General features: G+C 38.0%; 6 protein-coding genes across 15 annotated transcripts; 3 read left to right on the top strand and 3 right to left on the bottom strand.

The window, feature by feature from the left end:
* Positions 1-190: 190 nt before the first annotated feature.
* Positions 191-2,390, bottom strand: Cpr97Eb (Cuticular protein 97Eb). Its single transcript, XM_043414363.1, has 4 exons — positions 2,268-2,390; positions 1,933-2,030; positions 1,462-1,845; positions 191-798 (listed from the first exon to the last, which is right to left on the bottom strand). Exons 1-4 carry the CDS (start codon positions 2,277-2,279, stop codon positions 546-548), a joined length of 747 nt encoding a protein of 248 aa, XP_043270298.1. The 5' UTR covers positions 2,280-2,390; the 3' UTR covers positions 191-545.
* Positions 2,391-4,910: 2,520 nt separating this feature from the next.
* On the bottom strand, positions 4,911-10,204 carry LOC122407946 (uncharacterized; the record flags this gene model as incomplete). Its single annotated transcript, XM_043414436.1, has 1 exon — positions 4,911-10,204. A coding segment is annotated over one exon (1,377 nt), but the record flags the coding sequence as incomplete, so codon positions are not given.
* LOC122407548 (RISC-loading complex subunit tarbp2-like) lies at positions 10,202-14,937 on the bottom strand. Of its 4 annotated transcripts, none has more exons than XM_043413848.1 (7): positions 14,716-14,937; positions 13,522-13,854; positions 13,331-13,448; positions 12,952-13,252; positions 12,313-12,462; positions 11,842-11,953; positions 10,202-10,341 (listed from the first exon to the last, which is right to left on the bottom strand). In XM_043413848.1, exons 2-7 carry the CDS (start codon positions 13,844-13,846, stop codon positions 10,205-10,207), a joined length of 1,143 nt encoding a protein of 380 aa, XP_043269783.1. In that variant the 5' UTR covers positions 13,847-13,854; positions 14,716-14,937; the 3' UTR covers positions 10,202-10,204. The 4 variants fall into 4 exon arrangements, with proteins under 4 accessions (XP_043269783.1, XP_043269782.1, XP_043269784.1 ...); XM_043413847.1 differs by having other exon boundaries at positions 13,522-13,857; XM_043413849.1 differs by lacking the exon at positions 14,716-14,937 and adding an exon at positions 14,525-14,543 and having other exon boundaries at positions 13,522-13,857.
* Positions 10,621-11,954, top strand: Mthfs (methenyltetrahydrofolate synthetase). The gene is made up of 4 exons (XM_043413851.1): positions 10,621-10,779; positions 11,043-11,298; positions 11,390-11,437; positions 11,563-11,954. The coding sequence occupies exons 1-4, from the start codon at positions 10,636-10,638 to the stop codon at positions 11,742-11,744; spliced, it is 630 nt and encodes a 209-aa protein (XP_043269786.1). The 5' UTR covers positions 10,621-10,635; the 3' UTR covers positions 11,745-11,954.
* Positions 14,938-15,616: 679 nt separating the features above from the next.
* Positions 15,617-20,599, top strand: LOC122407721 (transformer-2 protein homolog beta-like). 7 transcript variants are annotated; one of them, XM_043414111.1, is made up of 5 exons: positions 15,617-15,819; positions 16,799-17,314; positions 17,665-17,888; positions 18,035-18,138; positions 18,592-20,599. In XM_043414111.1, exons 1-5 carry the CDS (start codon positions 15,805-15,807, stop codon positions 18,600-18,602), a joined length of 870 nt encoding a protein of 289 aa, XP_043270046.1. In that variant the 5' UTR covers positions 15,617-15,804; the 3' UTR covers positions 18,603-20,599. The 7 variants fall into 7 exon arrangements, with proteins under 7 accessions (XP_043270046.1, XP_043270044.1, XP_043270042.1 ...); XM_043414109.1 differs by having other exon boundaries at positions 19,444-20,599; XM_043414110.1 differs by having other exon boundaries at positions 15,618-15,819; positions 18,023-18,138.
* A 90-nt stretch (positions 20,600-20,689) lies between these two features.
* On the top strand, positions 20,690-21,508 carry Blos1 (biogenesis of lysosome-related organelles complex 1 subunit 1). Its single transcript, XM_043414112.1, has 4 exons — positions 20,690-20,864; positions 20,947-21,019; positions 21,098-21,315; positions 21,377-21,508. The coding sequence occupies exons 1-4, from the start codon at positions 20,804-20,806 to the stop codon at positions 21,424-21,426; spliced, it is 402 nt and encodes a 133-aa protein (XP_043270047.1). The 5' UTR covers positions 20,690-20,803; the 3' UTR covers positions 21,427-21,508.
* The last annotated feature ends 267 nt before the right edge of the window (positions 21,509-21,775 follow it).

The raw sequence follows: 21,775 nt of genomic DNA on the forward strand, positions 1-21,775 counted from the left end.
ACGAGTTAAGCGGACCGACAAGGTCGCGACGCCAGGTTTTAAATGTTCCGTATGTGGTACTTCAATCTGCACAGTCCCACAGTAAACATGGATGCATATTTATGAGGCCCAGCATACGAGAAATAATCTTCTCCGTAATCAACTGCTGCTGATGCTGGGTTCTGGGTCATTTTTACACTTGCTTCGCATATTTATCATTCTTTCGATTTTTATTATTATTATTGAGGTAGTGAATACATATTTTTCATTTTCGACGCGTGCCTGGCCAAATATTGGACTTACTACTCGTCCTCGGTGTGTCTGTAGATCGACGATTTTCGATCTTTCACCTCTTTTTTAATCCACTCAAAAATTCTCGAAAAGTAACGTGCTAGAACTCTTTGATGCCCATTCGGAGAAGAGAAACGTGTGACAACGGAGTATCGGGTTTTTGTCATTTGAAAATAAAATATTTGGTCGATTCGTCGTTACATTTGACCTGATTAGGCAGAGTTTCGAATCTTATGAGAATAAATATGCAATGAGCAGTTTGTCAAGTCTGCAACTCATCGTTTATAATTGACTGTATAAGAGCCAACGTTGAGATCGATGTCGGAGGCCGGCTGTCCCTGATATCGTGCCTGAGAGGTCGGAGCAACTTGCTGATACTGTTGGGGCTCGTAATCTGGCTGCAACGGTGCTCTGTACTGAGGGCGATATTCCGCTTGATATTGAGACTGTGGAGGTACCGGGGCTGGACGAGTTTCCGGTCGATATTGAGGTTGAGGAACTGCTGGTGGCTGACGGTACTCCGGATATCTGACAAATTTTGAAAGACAGTAAAAATCAATATTTTTTTCAACTGTTGAGGGAAAATGAAGAGTTGAAAGATCCATGACGATGAGGAATTTTGATAAATTTTCATAAAATCGTATCGAATGAGAATGAAATCGAAACGAGCAGCAAGATTAAATGTAAGACGAGATTCGCACAGTCCTTCGAAAGAGAAGCATTTTCTTATTGCCCCAGTCACGCAGTTCAATCGTGTATAACTGTACGAGTGTGTCTGTGTGTGTGTGTGCGTGTGTGTGTGTACTGCTCACCACACTTTCGAACGATTCACTTGACATTTCACGCTTGTACCACCATAACAACTTACAATCCCGGACGAAAGTAACGTTTAACTATGCAACTCCGTGTCTTAGAAGCATCCATTCTCAGCGCTCGATCCCGCCAATTCTACACTCACGTTTTCTGAATTTGTAATTTCAATGCTTTTCTCTCCACTTTTTAGTAATTTTGAAAAATGCTAGGGAATTTAGTAACGCTTTGCGAAGACGATTCCAAAAAATGTCACAACGGTACGTGGACGATTTTTGAAACTCGCTTTCCAAGCGGGGCGAAAGTGATCGTAATTTTTCAAGCTACTCGCGCAATTCTCTCAGACGGTCATTGAATTAACGTAGGAAAATGTAAATTTACCGTGGAATCGGGGAATTGTAAGCCGCAGGCTGCTGATAACGCTGTTGCTGACGTCGCTTCGAAACCGGCTCGTAACGTTCGCCGTTCGTGTACTTGGGATCGGTGTAATAAACCGCCGGATCCTCTCGATACTGTCCGTCGTCTTCGGGCTCGTTCGAGCCGGGTATGCTGTTCCCGGTGACGGTCGCAGGCGGAACGTTGATCCCTGTACCGCTCGGCTCGAACCCACGTCTCGACGCTCCGTACTCGATCTCTCGAACGCTGCCGGCGTCGTCGACGAAGCCATACTTTCCGTACACCTCGCCCGTTGGGTATTTCGACTCGATTTTGTACGAACCGTCCGCGGCTTCGTAACCGTAACTATAACTTCCGTCTTCGTTGTGCCTGTAGAGAGAAATCGGTAAAAAAATGTTAGAAACGATCGATTGGAAAGAAAATATGGTTGAATCTGAAACTTGGAAATAATCGTGCCTGTTGATTTGCTTGAGGATCGGTACTGGCGTCGTCGTGGCATACCGCGGATCGTATTGGCCCGCGACCAGGCCCAGCACGCAGGACATCAACAAAATCTGTGAATTTAATGAATAAATAAACTTTCACATCAACGACGAGGTTTCGAAAAACTTGTGCTTGGCGCTCGAGTTTTTCGCGCGTTTCCAACGAATCTTTTCCATCGGAAGCCGAGTTATCGGCGGCTTTGTTTAGCACGTAAATTTTCACCTTCGTTTCCAAGGATTATATGGAAGTAAGAATCACTCGTTTTTTTTATGGGAATCTGGAATAAGGGGGATGGAAAATGTACTCACGAGCAAGCGCATGTTGAAGAGGCAAAGAAGAATGGTTTAAAGGATCGCGTTACACCGCTCGCGGGTCTTCTTATATAGGTCCGGATCGGGAGCGGCTCTCAAGAGTCCCGCCCATGGGCCCGACCACCACCTCAACCTCCGCAGGCATGAACAGCTCCACGAACGCGGTACGCGGTGGAAAACACTGGCAGGCGATGCCACTGGACTCTCTTCGATTTCATCGTCGAGCGACGTAATGAAAAATATTTTCACTGAAAACTCCTGGACTGAAGTCCGATTGGAAGAACAATTGATGGAGATATCAATATAATTATCCATTGTATTTTGAACGCGTTTAAATTCATTTGTTTGTTCACAGCCTACAAAGCGGTGAGGAAATTCAATCGGTCATCTCGATCGGAAAATATTTTCACTTTCCAATCGATCTAGAAATAATTTAATTAGAGAACCTTGTTGGTGTGTAGAGAACGTGGGTGTTCGACATACATCAAACTTTTCATAAACATCGAGCGTAAATGTAACAGACAAGAAATAAATGATGAAAGGCGTGTTGTCAACTATGCTGATCTGTCATAAGTCATCAATGAAACTAAATCACTTTCTCCCTTCGCTTCCTTTTCACTTATGATAAATCCCAAACGGCCTTCCGATCTTAAAATCACCTCAAATTCCAGCGATTCATATTATGACACGAAAGTATTTCTTTTTTATTTCACTTGGTAAATAAAACGTCTCCAAAGGTTTGAACGATTGATTTAAAAAATCACGGTATTTCGGAGCCCTCGAAAAAACATTTTTTCATGAAGCGAAGTTCGAGCAGATACTTTTGATTATTGTCAACATTTTATTCCGAAACAGCGTCAACTAGTGTTCTACAGAACAATCGACACCTCGATCGAAGAATGCCACGATCAATATCCCGACGAAAATAATCGTTTGAAATCTAATTCCCAGTGAACGAACCGGCGAGCAAATGGGTTTGGATCGAATGACGATTAAATCACTCCTGCTGTTCATCGAGACCATCGAATTCGTTATAAAACGACGAGAGCTCCATTTTTTCGGGCAACGTTGCGTAAAGATTCGTTGTATATAATACGAGGAACGATCAAGGCCAATGTGCGTGCAGTGCGGTTGCAAGGTGTTCGAGACTAGGCCGCCGCCGTAGAGACGGATCATTTACTCTTTATTCCTCGCTATTCATTCAGAAACTCGTTACGAGTACACCTCGCCACATCTACATATTTTCTAAGCAGGCTATGCAAACTTCAGGACACCCAATGCACATGTGGGATCGCGATGAATCCAAATTACATAATATAATGAATCAAAACTGTTGCAGTATAAAACGAGAACTTCGTGACCTTTATGTCTTGACCCAAGGAGATCCACGACTCTCGTAAGGGTAAGATCTCCGGGCGAAAGTTATTGCTGAAATGAATGGAAAATTGTAAACACTCGAGAGTGCCACTATGATTGCCAACGTTCGGATAACTTCGGCTGTACTTCCGAAAAAGGGAAACTAAATTTTGAGCTGAAATTTTGCATACTGTTTCTTTTTAACGATACCAGGGTCACCGCGCGCGCAAGCGCGCGCTTGTCTTTAATTGTTTAAACACTTTTTAAATAAAAATATTACTGAGGACTATTGTTTCGAATAGTTCATTGCAAAAATCACGGTACCTACGGTCGAATAGTAATTGCGTAAGATCACTCTTACCAAATGACTCCATCACTTCACTCTTATGTCGCTAAATACATTTATCTGACACGATCACGATCGAATGTGTTGCAATTGTTTACTCCTTATTTCTACGATCCGAAATACGCACATGAACGAACTCCGAGCACAACATCGACAACCGATCAAAGTACGTCTATAGCAGCTTCAAAAATAACTCGCACTTCGAGATTTCGTGACAACTCTTCTTTTATGAAAAAAGGATAAGACTTCCTCTAAAAGGATTTTTGGCGACTAGCAATATTTACTGAGATATTCAAAATATCTGACCGTGATAAATTTTGATTAGCATGGCGGACGGATGCACGCATCCCAATATTCATTTGTAAGCAAAAAAACCGAAAAAAGTGGGATTTTTTCAAATTTATAAATAAAAAAAAAGTTCATATCCAAAACTATAAAGTTAACATCAGGGAACCTTCTCGGATGTGATGATCCTCGGGGTTACCGGATAATACTTTTGTCAAAATTTCCTTCGTTTCCTCGTCTACCTGTGTACGATTGCTTCAATTGCATATTCTCTAATCCTGATGATTTATGTTCAAACCGTAGACACTGGTGCGCATTCGCACCCACGAAAATTTCAAGTGTCTAGAACTTCAAAATCCCTTTCTCCAATTCGGCCATTTGCCTGTAATAAAACTTGATTTTTCAATTTTTTAAATGATTGTAGTCGTTTACTAAGGAATTGCGACCCCAAAAAAGTCTCGTTGTAAGATTAATTCCATTCATTCACGGATGATATAAAAATTCAATGTTAAATGACATTCACGGTTAAATAAAAATAGCCATTGGTGCGGTTGAATCGAGCGGGAAAATAACGCGTGTGTCCGTACTCCGAAGAAATGAGAATATTTTTCCCCTTAAAATTAATGAAGCAGATGTAGTCCATAAACACAGACTTATATAAATGATGTATCCTTTATTCATAAGCATCAAGTAGTTTATTTATTAACAGTGTGTTACACGCACAGAGCCATACATAGAACAACCCATAACATAAAAATAATATACGTATATATTCCTGAATTGAACACAAAGGGATATATATATATATATGTATATATCGATTACATAAATATGTACTCGTAGAAGTCGTAATCTGTATGCCATATGTCCGTGTTACTCTCGAAAACGTCACAGTGGAACTATTTTAATACTTATTCACTTCGTATTTTGCGATTGAACATTCTCTTATTGTTTTTCTATCGATCAAGTTGTTTAATGACTAATTTTATTCAATAAATTGAAAAATTGACAACAATGAGCGAAGTAAATGGTGCACAAGAAAAAACAAAGTTTAAAATTGCTCGTAAAATACGGTTCGAATGATGATTTCTGCGAGTGCGCATTAGGATTATTATAACATGTTCGTTACTGATCGTACAGACTGTTTTAAGTAGATTCAATACAATCATCAACGCTGTACAGCGATAAAGCATGAGAAATAAATAACCAAAGGGGGTACACGTTGAAAAGATTTTTATTGTGGTTTTTTGCTCCTCTTCTATCGATGGATCGATACAGTTCTCGCGCGCATACACCGACAGAAAAGAGTCAGCTCATAGCGCGTCATTTACTATCGTACAAATGTTATTTCGACACCACAAACGATTTCCGTTTTTTACACCTATAATGAGATCTATTCAATTTTTGGTCGTCTTTTCGATAATTTACCCAGAATTCACGGGCGGAAAGGAAACAGAGAATTTTGTGACTGAAAAGCCGGCCATACACGCTACGGTATACCTGACAGGTTTGCCTGTGGAGTTGTTTGTGCCTGTACAACCTGACGTCGTAGCGTGAATGGGGCACCGAAAGACATCCACGCACGCTCACGTCCACCGCACGGTCAGACCCGAAAAAATTGATTTTCGATTTTGATCAACCTGCGCAGGCACGTTTGTGCAGGTAGACCTCTACGGTAAACCGTAGCGTGTATGGCCGACTTCAGCCTCAAAAAAATGAGAGAAAATCATATTCGTCTCCTCCTTTTGCCACGAGTTGACAAGGCTCCGAAAAAAATAGCCACCGCGTTACACCGATTGTTTCCCCTCTAACAGCTAGAACATCCGGAATTTTTTATTATTACACATATATATTTTTTGTTTATCTTCTCGCCCACGGATTGCGACGAGTGACACGAGAATTTGTTGATAAATTTTATTAACGGATGCGAAGAAAAATGGTGCGTTTTTTCCGGAGAGCTGAAACTCTGTGCCGACGTATAAACGAGACGATAACGATTAGTCTATTTTTCTCTCCTATATTTGCAATTGATTTTTACTTATTTCCGTTTCTCATATTTTTGCACGAAATAATAATAAATAGAATATTTTAAGGGTTTTCCTGCGATTGCTTGATGATGGTTATAAGCGAATTTCATCGATAGGATAATCGGTCACCTACACATCTCAGTCCTCGAACGTAAATGTTCGAGAAATACCGAGTGGAATGACATCAAAGACTCGTCGGAACGGACTCCGGTCGCGCGTCAACAATCATTCTTTTTATTCATTTATTTTCCAGCTGAAAATAGCTCCTCGCAATGAGAAGCAATTTCATAGACGAGTCTAATTTTACTTTTGAAATCTATTTCTTCTTCAACTGTTTTGCCGACGAAGCTCGATCGCTCATACCTCGGGACGGGCGTTGCGATGCAATAAGCTTTTTCGAAGACCTTTTAGAGAAGTGAAATTGAACGCGCAAGTGACATAAAGCCTCACATATTCGGGACAGTATCACCGAAAGGTAAAGACATTGTGGTTGGTGTAAAGAGCAATAAAAAAGTTGGATCGAACGATTGACTAACTTAAACATCAAATATTAAGAGTATGGATCAGTCGACTAACTTGGAATTTTCGAAATCGAAATTCTTTGACGCAGTTTGAGTGATTAAAAAAAGGCTCTGTCAACTTACGCAGAACGATGGCAAAAATCAACTGACAGAGCTTTTTTTTAATCGGTCAAACTGTGTCAACGAATTTCGATTTCGAAATTTGCAACTATCTCTCTCGCACTCATGGTTGCGATATACCGACTGATCCATCCTCTTAAGGTAGCTAGAGAAAAAACACTTTAGCCATCTCAATTTATCGCACAGGTCACAATTGGTTTGTTTATTTGTTTGTTTTTTCTCATCTGTTTCACACACACTCTATACTTTGCATGTAAGTAATGCTGATTTTCCAAATATTATACTTCGTTAAATTTTTCTTGTCAAGTTTTCACTTGCACGGACGTAGAGGAATTTCGCATCGCTGCGAAGAAGAATATTTTTTTTTCCATTTAGCACAAGAAAAAAAAGCTCGTTGGATAAAGTGTGTGCTCGAAAGGGCGTCACGGCCCGATGCGATACGTTGTCAAGTGAGAAGAGTAACAATCAACGTTTTCTTTTATCCGGTACAAGCGTCAAATGAAGAATTACTCGAAATATTTTTATTTCTTTCTTTTTTTGAACTTCAAGTATTAGCTACATTGCTAAAAGGAAAAAAAAATATATACCACGAAATACTACGTTATGTATTTGTGTTAAGTGAATTGCTAGTAAATCGTGTTCTCATTCGAGAATTCGCAAAACAGATCGCCCGAATGCAACATCGTGACCGAAGAACGAACAAGTATTGAAATATCAGCAAGAATTATCAACATTCCACTTGACGATGCTGCACACTCGCGTCCAATGAATGCTGTTGAGGGTATTTTGTTTCGTATCTCGAAACACATCAGATACTTAGTAATTTAAGCTAATTTATATTACGATCGTTGGAAAACTTCCACTAATTCTATGCAAAGTATAGTTGGTTGTTTTCATAGTTAAATTACTTATGAGCTACTTTATAATTACTTTTTTTCATATTATATATATTTATATATATAATAGATCGTAATTATCACGATCGATCGCGGTTTATCGTCGAAACGCGGTTACAGTTACAATGTTATCTCGTAATCCATATTTTGCTTCCTCTTTAACTCGCTCTATCGCTAGAATCAAATTTCCACTCGTACGTAACCCAACGTCGAAATCTTTTGCGTTCAATTGCGAAAAGAAGTTTCCCTTTTGCAAATTGATCGGTTGAATGACTAATTCAAACTTTGTTTTATTTTTCTTCCTTGTCTCGTTTGACGTTACCTCTGTTTTTTTGACTTAATGACAAATTTATTTACAATATTCAACACGATCGTTTCTACTCTCTTTCTCGTTACATGAGATTCCTTAAAAATAGCGAATTTAGTAATAAATACGAAAATCTGGTTTATTTCTCCTCGTTTCACGATTGAAATTCAACGTTTCCTGCCAGCTACTAAATATTTCACATCGTTGATGATTCAAAGTGTTACAATCATATTTATACGATGTCACAAAACGAGAAAATAACGTCTTCCGTTCTTACTCCACATTGAACTTTCACAGATCGGCTAAAATTCATTTCAAAATGGATCTGTAATTGAAATAATTTTCACCGATCATGCCAAATTTGAATATCTCTCTCAAATCCAGATGTCACCGATTCGTCTTATTTTTATCTCTCTCTCTCTCTCTCTTTGCTCTAATGGAACTCACATTTAGTTTCGATTCAATAAATTAGCTGAAATGTTTATATATTTACGAGAGCGTCACACTTTTCGGACCAAGAGAAAACAGCTTCAAGAGTAGCTTGAATGCATTTTTTTAGTATACATTTTTTTCATGCCAAATCATTTGAGAACAACTTCAAAAAACGATGCGAGCGAAAGTTGAAGAATTATTTCAGAGAAATCATCTCGCAGTTATTAATTTATAGAAATTCCGCTTAATATGTTTGAAAAAAGAGTTTTACTTATTGAACCTCGGCGGAGCGCGTAATCTCGGTAACAATTCTGTTCTCACCGCTCTGGCGTAATTGGATGCCGCGTACTGTTCAGCAATGGGACTCGATAAGCTTTGCAAATAGACCGGAGAATCTTGAATCTGTCCAACGCCACCAGTTTGGAACTGAAATTGGCTGTTGGTGATTTCGTTGGCGGGATAATGATTGGTTTGTACGAACTGCGGTGGATTTTCATACTGCGAATAAGCAATAGTGTTTTCGGGTGAATATTGTGTCAAAACGGAATTGACGGGTGTGCTCGAATAACTCGAAGGATCGTAAGGTTGATATTGATTCAATTGTCCAACTTGATTGTGGTTGTACGTGGATGACTGTGAGAACTGTGAATTATCAGGGAAGAGCACATTGGCAACCGCGGTTGCCGAGGCATAAGAATCCGGACGAACGTAAGGCGTGATATTAGTGGGTTGAACGTTGGATATATTTTGGACGCTCATACTAGCACGGATACTCGAAGAACCATAGCCATGAAAACTTTGTCCGCTGTAGGTCAAATCTTTAACACCGCCATTACGAATCGAATTTAGTTCGGTCTTCATTTTAACGTTGCTCGAATTACAATCGGAATGCTTGTTTCGCTCTTCACTGACGAAAGAATACCTTGCTTCGACGTAGCGCTGCAAATTCCCGGGGCTTTGATAGTTGGTCGTTTTCTGCACATTCCGTTGATCAGCGTTTCCGGTAATCAAGGAAGACAAATTTTCCCTCCCAGATGTTCGAGAATTTTGCTGCGAGGATGTTACAATTTGATGATTATCTCGATGATGAGATGATTGACTTTGACCGGTATATCTTGCGGCCGAGGTGGAAATCCCATTTCCATTAGATTTGTAATCGTAGCGATGGCTCGTCTCGTCTTGTGTTTCGCTCGATTGATAAGTCTTCGGTTTGCTGTACCGAAATTTCGACGCGGATTCCTGCCCAACATAATTCGTCGACGATCCTCGAAAAGTCTGATAATTCATCTGGTTTCCTGTTATATGAGGTTTTTTCAGCGCCTCGTTCATCGAATCGTTTCGTTTTGACATTAAATTTGGACTGCTTGAATTTGTTGTTTCACCAATTTTACTCACGACTATTCGGCTACTCGCCATCCTCGTTTGAACGCAGGACGTTACTCTGTCGCTCGTATTCGTTGACGTCTTTCCCTCCAGCTTCAACACACTCGTGCTCTTTTGTAATTTACGATTGTTACTCAATAATACACTTCTCGTGTCACCGCTTTCATCTTTCAATACTGTGCTGCTGCTGCTGTTACTGCTGCTGGTACTGCTGTTCGTTTTTGTAACTACGTTCACCGCTGGCAGGAAACAAGCTCTGGCTCACTTTTTGGTCATTATTTTCAGATATTCCAAGGCGTTTTGAGCGGCGCTTGCTTGAGCGTCTTCGCTCGTTAAACCACAACCGTAACATACCGCGACCGGCAATGTTGACAGTTGAACGAGGCACTGGCATTTTCCTGCAATACACGTTTCTCGTTATCATCGAATCCAATTTTGTTGACCCTTACTAAAGAACAATTTATATTCATTATACGAAATGAACGTAAAATATTCATGCTTATATAATCGATCCTATCGTTCGTTACTCTTCCAAATACACTCCCAATCCGATTCGAAATTTGATAAACTTTCGAGAAAAGTTCGAGGTTACTCGTATCTTCGACTCTCTGGTCGATTACCGCAATAACGGGGGTTCGAAGAGTTTGAGTTTAATCGAAAAAAAAAAAATCAATAACAAGGTCTGCGCCGAGATGGTATTTTCAAGTCTCATTTCAAGAAGAACCATGGCAACAATCAAGTCAGCTAAAAGCGCGCTGCGCAAAGAAATTCAAGCTGCGATCGAAAAAATTGAGGATGGAGAGAAAAAAAGACAATCTATTCAAGTTGTTCAAAAGGTATGTCAAATTTCATAAAGTTTATCGATATTAGAAAGTTGCAGCGTTATTTCGAGGTTAGAATGCCGGGAGAATCGCGCTTTTCGTTATTATGATTATTATTCCCATTACTATGATTATTATCATTGCCGGAGTAGAACTTTCGTTGCGCGTATTGGAACAGAAAATCGTCTCTTTTATAACGATAGAAAATCATCACAAATTTAAAGAAAATACTAATCCAGATTTGCTCATTTTTTTCATATACAAAACACGTTTTTTAGCTTCTCGCTTTGCCGCAATACAAAGAGAGCAAAAGAATATCCGTGTATTTAAGCACGAAAGATGAAATCGATACCTTACCAATATTGAAAGACATTTTCGAAAATAAAAAGGAAGCTTTCGTCCCAAGATACGAGGGTAAAAAAATGTGTATGGTGAAACTCGATTCTTTGGAAGATTATGAAAAACTACCGCTCACTAAATGGAACATAAAGCAACCCTTAGCGAGCGACGCGAGAGACGATGCTCTTGAAACAGGTTGGTAAAAATCGTATAAAAAGAATCATTTTTAATTGTCGTCTTAAAATGGAATTTTCATTGTCGAATCGTCATCATTTTCATTTTCTAGGAGGCTTAGATTTGGTTATCCTGCCCGGGGTGGCATTTACCGTCACGGGTAAGTTGTTTCCAATCCCATACACGAGAGATAAAGTTTCAACAAGATTGAAAAATCACTTTTTCTTGTGAAATTTGAGCGAGTTTGCAATTTTTTAAATATTAAATGACCGTTTGGTCATACAGGAAAACGATGCGGCCACGGAATGGGATATTATGACAAATTTCTTCAAAGCTGCGTGGAAAAACAATCAAAAAAGCCTCATCTAATCGCGGTCGCTTTCAACGAACAGATGCGCGACGATATTCCGACTTCCGAAAGCGACGTTCTCCTCGATTTGATAGTTACTGAGAAATTACGTGTATAGTCATGACATTTGAGATTTTCCATTCTTTTTTCATTCCCTTATCTATGAATTTATTCTTATTGTATTTGAAAAAAATACATGTTTGACTGAAACTCACCGCTTATCGACTTTTCCTCCACATCAACAAACGTCACTTCAAACTGTTGCTCGGATGCAATTTCTTGCAGGAACTGTACCAAATTTATAACTCCGTTGTTCAAGCAAGTATTCTGCAACAATGAAACGTGTTTTTTAAAAAAAAAGCATTTACAAACAACGAAAACCAATTTCAATCTCGTTAAACTTTGAACAAACTTTAAGACCGAGAAGTTTAATATTTCAGAACAATGGGATTTAAAAAAAAAATTCAAGAAAATAGTAGATAAAAAATACGAGGAAAATGGAAATTTCTCTTTGGAAACAAATCTCAGGGGAATAATCGAGAAAATTGTGGTAAGCACCGAGAACAATAAGATATAGAAAGTAAGGACCAATAAAAATAGTGAAAATACTCAGCAACTCCAATCGATATCTTGTCCTTGACAAAACAATAGTCCCAAGAAGTAAAATCTTGAAATCGCGTACAAACCTGGAGCTCAGAGAGTTTGACACCCGTCGAAGATTTGAGGTTCTTGTGAAACAGCGATACTTTGAGACTGTGAGGAGTGGTCAGTGTTGATATTTTGCTATCTTTAAGAACCGCGTAATGGGTGCTCATGCTCTCGATGCATTCCACAATCTATAGCGGACAACCGGATAACGAATATTCGATAAATATCGAGTCACAAAAAATAATAGTACAAATAACAATGGTAATAATAATAATAGACATAATAATTAGAATATTTAGAAGGTCAATCATCTGTACGTGACCCGCCATGAAGTGGAAATGATTAAAGCTTACAAAATTTGATTTACGAACTATCGTACATCAACGATTTATCGTGGCGATACACGATAAACAAAACAAAAGCAATGGTCCGTTATAGATCGTGGTTAAAAAGATTCTGCTCGGGATACATCGAGAACAGGGCTAAAATCACTTCCACTTAGTTTTTCACACACGCCCTCACTCTCACACTTCCAATCATACCATGGATTCTGAAATTCCTTATGTCACAATTGGAGCAAAGTTCGTGAACCGAATAATCAATGGAAAAATTGCAAATAAGAGTAACAAGAAAAAGTATACTGAATAAATATTTTGAGTATGATTTCAAAATCTTACCTCGTCCGTGTCTAGTCCTGCACTTGTATCAGTTGCATCTCGTAGAGCTTGCCACATTTTATGAGCAGCTTGCCTCTTAGCTAGTTTTTTGCTTTTTCCATGACCAACTTGACGATACTTGAGCATCCAACAAACAATCGTGAACTGTCTCTCATGGGGAAGTCCAGCTTCACCCTCCATCGTATATTTTGGTGGCGGCCAGTGACGCAACATGCACATCTCTTGGAGAGTACCTATTGGATTGTTTATTACTTTTTCCTCGCCATATCCGCCTTGCGAGTCTTGAGAATTTTGCGAATTACTGAAATCGAAAAAAACAGTTTTATTTCGAAAATTATTACAAAAATAATAAACAAGAATGTCTGAAATGAATACTGACTCTGGTAAACTGTTGGAAAGAAGCGATTCATCAGCTTCGGTCACACCAATCAATTTATCCAAAACTGCTTTGGCAGCTGCGTGTTTTGCATCTTTTTTAGATCGACCCGTTCCCATTGCTGAAATCAAATGTACAGTCACAATCCATATAATGGTGTAATGTTCCACTTTGATTGTTCATTGCTTTTTTACCAACTACATCAGCAACTGTGACTCGATAGCGGAAAGTTGGCTCGTGGACGGCACCCTCGATTTGGACCAGTTCGTATTTGGGTGTCGTGCCTCGCCGCGACAATAATTCCTGAAGAACTGAGACAGGTGTCTTACTTGGTAACGACTTCATTTCCAATCTGGCAGCCTCGTCCAGAGGTAAAGCTTCGGACATGAGGGCATGTATGGTTGTACGATTTTTCCCATGCCTGTGAGAGTTATTGGAATGATTTGCAACTCCAGTAACCCCGGGAACTCCAGCCATCGTGTTTGGACCGACCGGTTGAGATTGCCGTGGTTCCTCCATGGTTTTTACTTCTTTAACATGAGAGAAACAAATAATCTTCTGAGTTATCGAAACATTTTTTTTCCCTCTCAAACCTGAACAAAATACTCAATTGCATTGATAGTTACACAAAGTTTTTCCTTCTTACGCATTCAAATTGGATGACGTAAGTTGTTGTTCATGCATACATATATGTATGCTGAATTGTATTCGGACACAATGATATTTACTTGTTGCAGTTATGTATTTACCACTTTAATTGATTCCATTTGGATAGAATGGAATTCTGAAGCAGAAAAATCAACAAGCTCTTTGTTTTGCATTTATGCTTGACAGTTGAATAAATAAAAAACAAATTTTTCACGAAATCAACAAGATAACGAGAGGAGCAGCCAAACTAGTAGGGAATGCAAAATTTGTTGAATTCCGCGGATAAAATGTCAGTACAAATTTTCAGGAAAAAGCACGAATATTTGTAAAAACATAGTCCGTGAGGCGAAAATATTGGATTCACAAATCTGGAGCTAATTCGTCGGTATTCATTGATAATAGTAGAATTTGAAATTAGATGAGAATATAAAATGGTTAAGACCGGCCGGCGGCCATGTTTTTTTTATAATAAAAAGCATTGATTGATTTCTGTCATCGTACATAACAGCCACAGAACACTTTTTAAAAACGAATTTTTTTTTACCATACCTATCTCTTATACGAAATCCCAATTATTGGATGAAGCCGCACTTTGTATTGGTATCGAACATTTTTCTCATAAACTACGACACGAACCTAACCCTCATAAAAGACGACCGCAATTTTCTTATAATATATGAATGTGTCGTTGGTGTAATGGAGAATGGAAGTTAGTCAATGTTTTTTACTATCGTACTCACAAGTTGTCGCTTCTTCCCCGTGAAATATTGATGTTAAATTAACACGAAGTGTTCGATTGTTGATTGACCCGGCCGAAATTCCTATGCGAAAAGCGAATCCTGCTTTTTGTGATTGATCCAAATTTCACAAAAAGCTTGATCCGTTTGACGACAGAAAAATGGTTCGGTTTACCGCCCCGGAATGATTTCCTTTCCCGTTGTGGCCAGGCGACAATATGCCCGAATTTTATGTGTATACGGAAATTTATACTCACACACACCAACGCAGTGAATGCAAAGTTTTATGAACATACAAATGTGAATACAAATGGACTCGATCTATATACTCGAAGCGCATATTTGACGTGCGCAGGTGTTAAACTGCGCACGTGCACAGTATCATTTCCGGTTATATGTAAAATAACCGATTCACGGAGATTCACTATATTCTGCAATATGCACTTTTATCTATGCGTTTTTATTTTGAGAACGCCATGAAGAGTAATATAATGGGGAAACTTTCATCCAAAATATTTATATGTGATTGCCGGTACGATTTCATAAACAAACAATCAGCATTAATCTACAATTTCTGCTATACTCTTCATGTTTTCGTAAAATATTTATATCTTTTGAAACATTTATATAGTAAAGAATGGAGATTTAAAATTGCGGTGCTATATACAAAAATATATAAGAATATAATTTGGAACTTCAACTTTTCTTTTACCATTAGAGACGTCGACGACAAAATAACGCTATTATTTTGATCGACCGAGCTAATATTTAAGCGAGCTCATTGGTCCCTGAGCTAACAGATTTTAACCAATAAGAAGAGCGGTAACCAAGGCAACGCCGGATGTTGGTCGTCGTCTTTTGGATTGATGTTGGTCGAAAATTTTTTTTGCTCTCTCCCAGACTGTTTAGCAAGAAAGAGTGAGAAAGAAAGAGCAGTAATAGACAGAGAAGGTGTAACGTAGCTCGCCATTATTATTTTAGCGACGCCAACGAGTATCCCGATTCGGCTACACGCAGAGAGCAGAGAGCCGGTTATATTTTTTTTGTGTTTAATACTCCACGTAATCGCGTTTTAATCGCAGAAACAACACAATGAGTGATATCGAGGTAAGGAATGTTCTTTTTGTGTTATGTTTGTTTTCGTTGCGGATGAAATTCGTCGAATTCCGAGGGTGACCGGGAAAAAAAAATTGAGATCGATTCGGTGACATGCGGTGAATGGCCCGCTATCGATCCACAATTTAATCCGTTTGCTTTTAATTTTGTCATTTCTGTTGTTTCGTGCAACAACGCCGGCTTTCAAAAAGAAAAACAAAAAATTCAAGCTCCTAAAAGTCGACTCTGAATTGTGGCTAATTTTTTTTTTTTTTACTATTTTCGATAACACAAATTTCACGATAACATCGTGATATTCGACGTTGAACCAACATTAGAACGAAATTAGTGCGACGTTAGAGCGAAAATCGTTTTTTTTTTGTTTTCAATTAATCGTCCAACGCTAATCCACCATTTTTATTTACATAAATTTGCCGCACTCTGATATCGCCGATTCGCAGCGCTACGCTTTTATCGCGTTATCAACGTCCGCTCCAGTAACTTTCATAACCTGTTTTGCCTGTTTTACATTTCTACCACAAATCTCTAACACGCACGTCGATAATTATTTGTTTAGTTGATATTCGGTCTCACGTGTGGAAGTGAGGTTAGACACGCGAACTGTGTTTTTAGAAAATTTTGGTTCTAAAAAGAAAAAAAAAGGATGTACATGGTAACTACAAAAGCCATCATCTCATAATTTAATTGACCATTTCCTATTGAACTTACGAACATTGTGTTCGTGAATTAACAGATTTCTGCCATCAATTCAATTCGTTAGTACTGTGAAATTTGCATACATAATCGTTCAAGTTGATGAATATTTTCTCATAAAAAAAATCAATTGATATTTCAAACTACTTTGTTTCATTTTTAAAATTAATGCCAAAAAAATAGATTTTCATGATAATGTCGAAAAAATTTCACAAATTGAAGACTACTAAATATTGAAAATTGCTGAAAAAGTGGTTAATCTTTGCATCAAAAATAGAGAAGCGTAAGCCGGAGTGCCAGTCCGCGAAGACCAAGAGTGGTGGATGAAGGGATGCGGGATTCGCGTTCTAGATCAAGGTCACGAAAATCCCGTGAGAGAAAAGAGGCTCACAGGCCGGTAAAACAGGATTATTCAAGATCACGAAGCCGTTCGCTCTCCAGAGGTCGCAAACCATACAGAGGAGCAAAATATGCAAATGCTAGTCACCGTGCTAATAGTCGCAGTCGAAGTAGATCTCCGTATAGAGGAGGACGTTATTCGAGGAGCCGATCTCGGTCATACTCACGATCCCGATATTCTCGTGAAAGGGAAAGGGATAGGACCATATATCGATCGCACTCTCGTAGCCCAATGTCTTCCAGAAGGCGCCACATCGGCAACCGGGATAATCCACGTCCCTCTCATTGTCTTGGTATTTTTGGACTCTCTATTTACACAACTGAGCAACAAATTCATCGCATCTTCTCTGAATATGGCCCTGTTGAACGTGTTCAAGTGGTTATCGATGCTAAGGTATTACACTCAATTTTCACTCATAAATTTCAACAATTTTCAACGCTCCCAATATTACTAGTTTTGAAATGACATTTTAAACTCGATTAATAAACATGTATGCACATAAGCGTATGATGAGAATGTATGCGTATACAATATTTGAGGCTGAAACTGTAGATTTTCCATACCAGACAATCTCAGGATTGACTGGAAAATAAAAATTCATGCCAGAGATTTAGAACATGCGCTTATTGAGATTGTGCGTTACGTTAAAGGCCTCTGGCAACATTTTCATTTTGTTTCTAATTCTGATACATACTCTAGGAGTAAAAGTGGAAAATATATCTTCAATCGGTTTGATTTTTCAGACTGGACGATCAAGGGGCTTCTGCTTTGTATATTTTGAATCAATTGAAAATGCCAAAGTAGCGAAAGAACAATGTTCAGGTATGGGAATTGACGGGCGAAGAATAAGAGTCGATTTTTCGGTGACGCAACGCGCGCACACACCCACACCTGGTATTTACATGGGAAAACCAACGCATCTTCATGACAGAGCTCTCGACAGTCGGGAAGGTCCGAGACGTAGAGAGTGAGTGCCGAATATTTTTGCTTTTTTTTTCCCTCCCAAAATTAATAGAAACTATGCATGTCTTTGAATGCTTTTTGCAAAAAGTATTTTGAACTAGCTCTATATTGAGAAAAATTTTTTTTTCGTATGTTCTGATCTCGGAACAGGAGTACGAGCTATCGAGGAAGTTATCGCCGGTCTCCAAGTCCGTATTCCTCCAATCGTCGTAGATCGCGTTACGATCGTTCGAGGTCACGCTCGTATTCACCACGTAAGTCCATTCATGCAATGTCTAGTAATTCTATACAATATAGATAGTTTAATTAATCTAAGCTTCCGCTTTGTCGAACAGTGACCATACCTTTAAGATTTATGATATTAAGGAATCGCAAAACCAATAAGTAATAACAAAACCCGGCGAACAAGGGGTGGGATACGCGGAAAAATATTACGCTTGAAAGAAGACATTAAAACCTGGGTTACGAGACGTAAAATTAGGCGAACCACGCACTCGAGCACTCGACATGAAAATTTATTCTCGAAATATTGATTTCAAATTCCGTGTTTAATTTATTTCTCATTTTTTTTTCTCCGTTTAAATCTCGTAGAAAAAGAATTGAAATTTAGACACGAGGACTAATGTGATCTTCCTACATTTCCATGTTGAAAAAAGGTCAGTCGAGACGAAATATCATGTTTCTTTTCGTTGCTTAATGAATTTCAGGTCGATATTAAAAGTGACACACGAGTGTGATGCGCGAGAGGCCGGGTATTGGGAGCCCATTTGTGTGTGACCCTTTGACCTTCCCACCTTATTGAACCCCCTCCACCCTCATTAATTTCTTCTAATTGTGTTTTTGGGGGTCAATTATAGACACGCTACATTCTAACTGATTTTCCGCCTTACGTAAATCTGCATTGTTCGCTATTTTATTATCGAGACAACAAAAAATCTCACTACAAAACAAGCATTTTGTGTTTCAATAGTTTTACACGAAAAAACGGACTTTGCTGCGTGAACGATAAAAATAATTGACTGCAGAGATTTTGTGTTATAGCGAGCTCTGTGGAGAGTACCGTGAGGTTGGAATCAAGAAACCTTATTTTCATAAAAAATGTATTAAAAATCAACAAAAACATACATTGCTCGTTTGTTTTCTCTCACTTTATGGAGATAAGGTTGAAGTTTGAAATAAAAACTATATTCTTATGGCTATAATGTAAAGGTTGGAATACAATTGGTAAATCACACTTGGTTCTCAAACTCCTATGTTTCCATTCAAGTTTGTCAAAAGTTGGAAACAAAATTAGATTCTCTCGTTGTATTCCAACCGAGAAACCAGCTTAAATGGCGCTAATATTACTACTAGCGCTATTAAACTGGATAATGTGGTATATATTTCCTAGTGCATAAACAAATTTATTACGGAAACAATAGAGTATCTTAAAAAAAAAAAAATTAAAAAAAAAAAAGAAAAGAAAAAAAATACATTATAGAAAACAAACACTTACAAAACATTAATAAACCTGGTAAAACAGTTGTAAGTTTCTCTAACATGTCTTGTTTGTTTATAAGGTTTTGAATCAAGAGGTATTGGATGATAGAGGGAAGTTTGAAGTTTCACAAATGAAAAAAAAACAATCTGAAAAAAGTTTTGAAAAAAATGGTTCGAAGACAAGAATTTACACTTCTGAAGATTTTTCGCATCTGTTGCTCGCAATAATCAAGAAAATCCGAAGGGGTTTTATCGCGCTTGTGACAAAGAATATGATCCAAATCCCCGTTCATTTGCGGCCGTCAAGTGGTCAAGCTTAGAAGAGCTCTACGAGGTCCAAAAACATACAAAAAAATCACATACAAAAAAACGCAAAAAATATCACACCTGAACAAGCTTCAAGAGAAATATCGAAAAAAACCCGTTTGCTGACAGAAGAGAGTCGGTCGTCGGGGGACGACCGGCGTGTGTGCAATTTAAGAACGAAACGGTTTTGACAAAAAATGGAAGATCTCGTCGGAATATGTCGTTCGTTTATACTGCTTTGTTAAATTATGGATTATTTTAGGTCGGTGAGCTTTAACGGGCTCTCGAACAAATTCTGTACTCGATCATATTCTTTATCAGTTGAAGTGTCGTTCGACGATTTTTATAATAAAATCGATTCTTTCAACTTTTTATTTATAAAAACGCAAAAAAAAGAGTATGAAGGAAACAAAAAATGCAAAATAAATAAAGGGTATGATGAAACCTCATCCCATCCCTCCACCATCCCAAACCTCCGTTCCTAATAAATTTGTAAAATTGATATTTGCATTGTTCGAATGCAACAGGAAATTGTGTATTTCAATTTTATCCTATTTCTAAAGTATCTATTTATTTGCAGATTTCACCTGTTTATTTCATAAATGAACAAGTTTTTAAATATCAATGTAACATCACTGAACTAAAAAACATTGAGATCGGATATTGCGTTCTAACAATGCTAAATTCAACGACATGTGAACTTACTGTTTTCATGTATTTTTACTTTTCTTTGAACGTAGTATTAGGTGTACCATCGTTCAGCAGTCAATAAAAATACGTTGACTATAATAAACGAAAGAAAAAAAATTAAAGAACACCAACGATTGTGCTACAATTATTCACCCGTAATTGTAATTTCGCTATTGTTTCGAACCATTTTGTCAAATATATATTATATAAAGGAATGCAATAAATAAAGAAATATGTATATCTTGCGTGTATTTTGTCACTTTCTATTTTTTACAAAATGGATTCGTATCGATTTTTATTTGGTGCACGTTTTCCTCACTCGTAGCGCCACTGTCGCAATGCTTTTGATGTTTTGTTCCGTATTTTGACAGTCGCTCAATTTGAGGTTAGAATTAATCTAACATGCAAAACTGCATTTAGCTGGGATTTTATCGTTTTACGAAAATGTTATCCGCTATTGTAAAAGAGCATCAAGGAAAACAAGCTGCAAGAAAAGAAAGACAAGGTGAGAATTTTGTCAACCTCACTAGAAAATCATGAACATAATATTTATCCTGAAATATTTCCGTTTCCATGGATGGAAAAAGAACAAAAACGCAAAGAGGCTGTTCAAGCTGCGAGTAATTTGACACAAGCTCTCGTTGACCACTTGAATGTCGGGTAATTACGAATAATAGAAAAAAAATCACAACAATCAAAGATTTTAAAATGATGTAATAATGAGTTAAAAACTTTCAGAGTCGCACAGGCTTATTTGAATCAGAAGAAGCTCGATGCTGAAGCCAAACAGCTGCAACATAGCGCAACAAATTTTGCTAAACAAACGCAATCGTGGTTGAATCTTGTAGAATCTTTTTCAAGCGCTCTCAAAGAAATCGGAGATGCTGAAAATTGGGCCAGAAGTATCGAAGGCGATATGAGAACTATTGCGACTGCTTTAGAGTATTCTTACAAAGGTAAACAAATTTTTAAAAAACTCTGATTATTTTTAGAAATTTTGATAAATTGTCTTTTCAGCTACTCAAGAGGCTCAAACAACTGTTCCAACGGTGCAGAACACGAATTAAAAACTCCTGATAACCTAACCAAGTTTCATACTATTATTTATTATAATAACAATGTAGAATAAAGATGGATTCTTGACAATTATCAACGAGTTGTCATTGTTTTCAAATACGATCTTAGCAGCTAAAATATATAAAAAAGCTCTACGACTGAATGAAGAAAACGGTTATATCAATAGCTTGGAAACTTATTATTGTGACAAATATTCAATTAAGGGGGATCGGCTATTTCTCTGAAGTCAAAAAAGAGTTTAAATTAAAGTTATTCGCGGCTATCCTGATTTATGTTGAATATTCATATTATCAATTATGATTGCTTATAATGTCCCACATTCTTGATAAATAATTAATT

The sequence above is a fragment of the Venturia canescens genome, chromosome 3 (assembly GCF_019457755.1).
Source record: "Venturia canescens isolate UGA chromosome 3, ASM1945775v1, whole genome shotgun sequence".
NCBI classification, from domain to species: Eukaryota; Metazoa; Arthropoda; class Insecta; order Hymenoptera; family Ichneumonidae; genus Venturia; species Venturia canescens.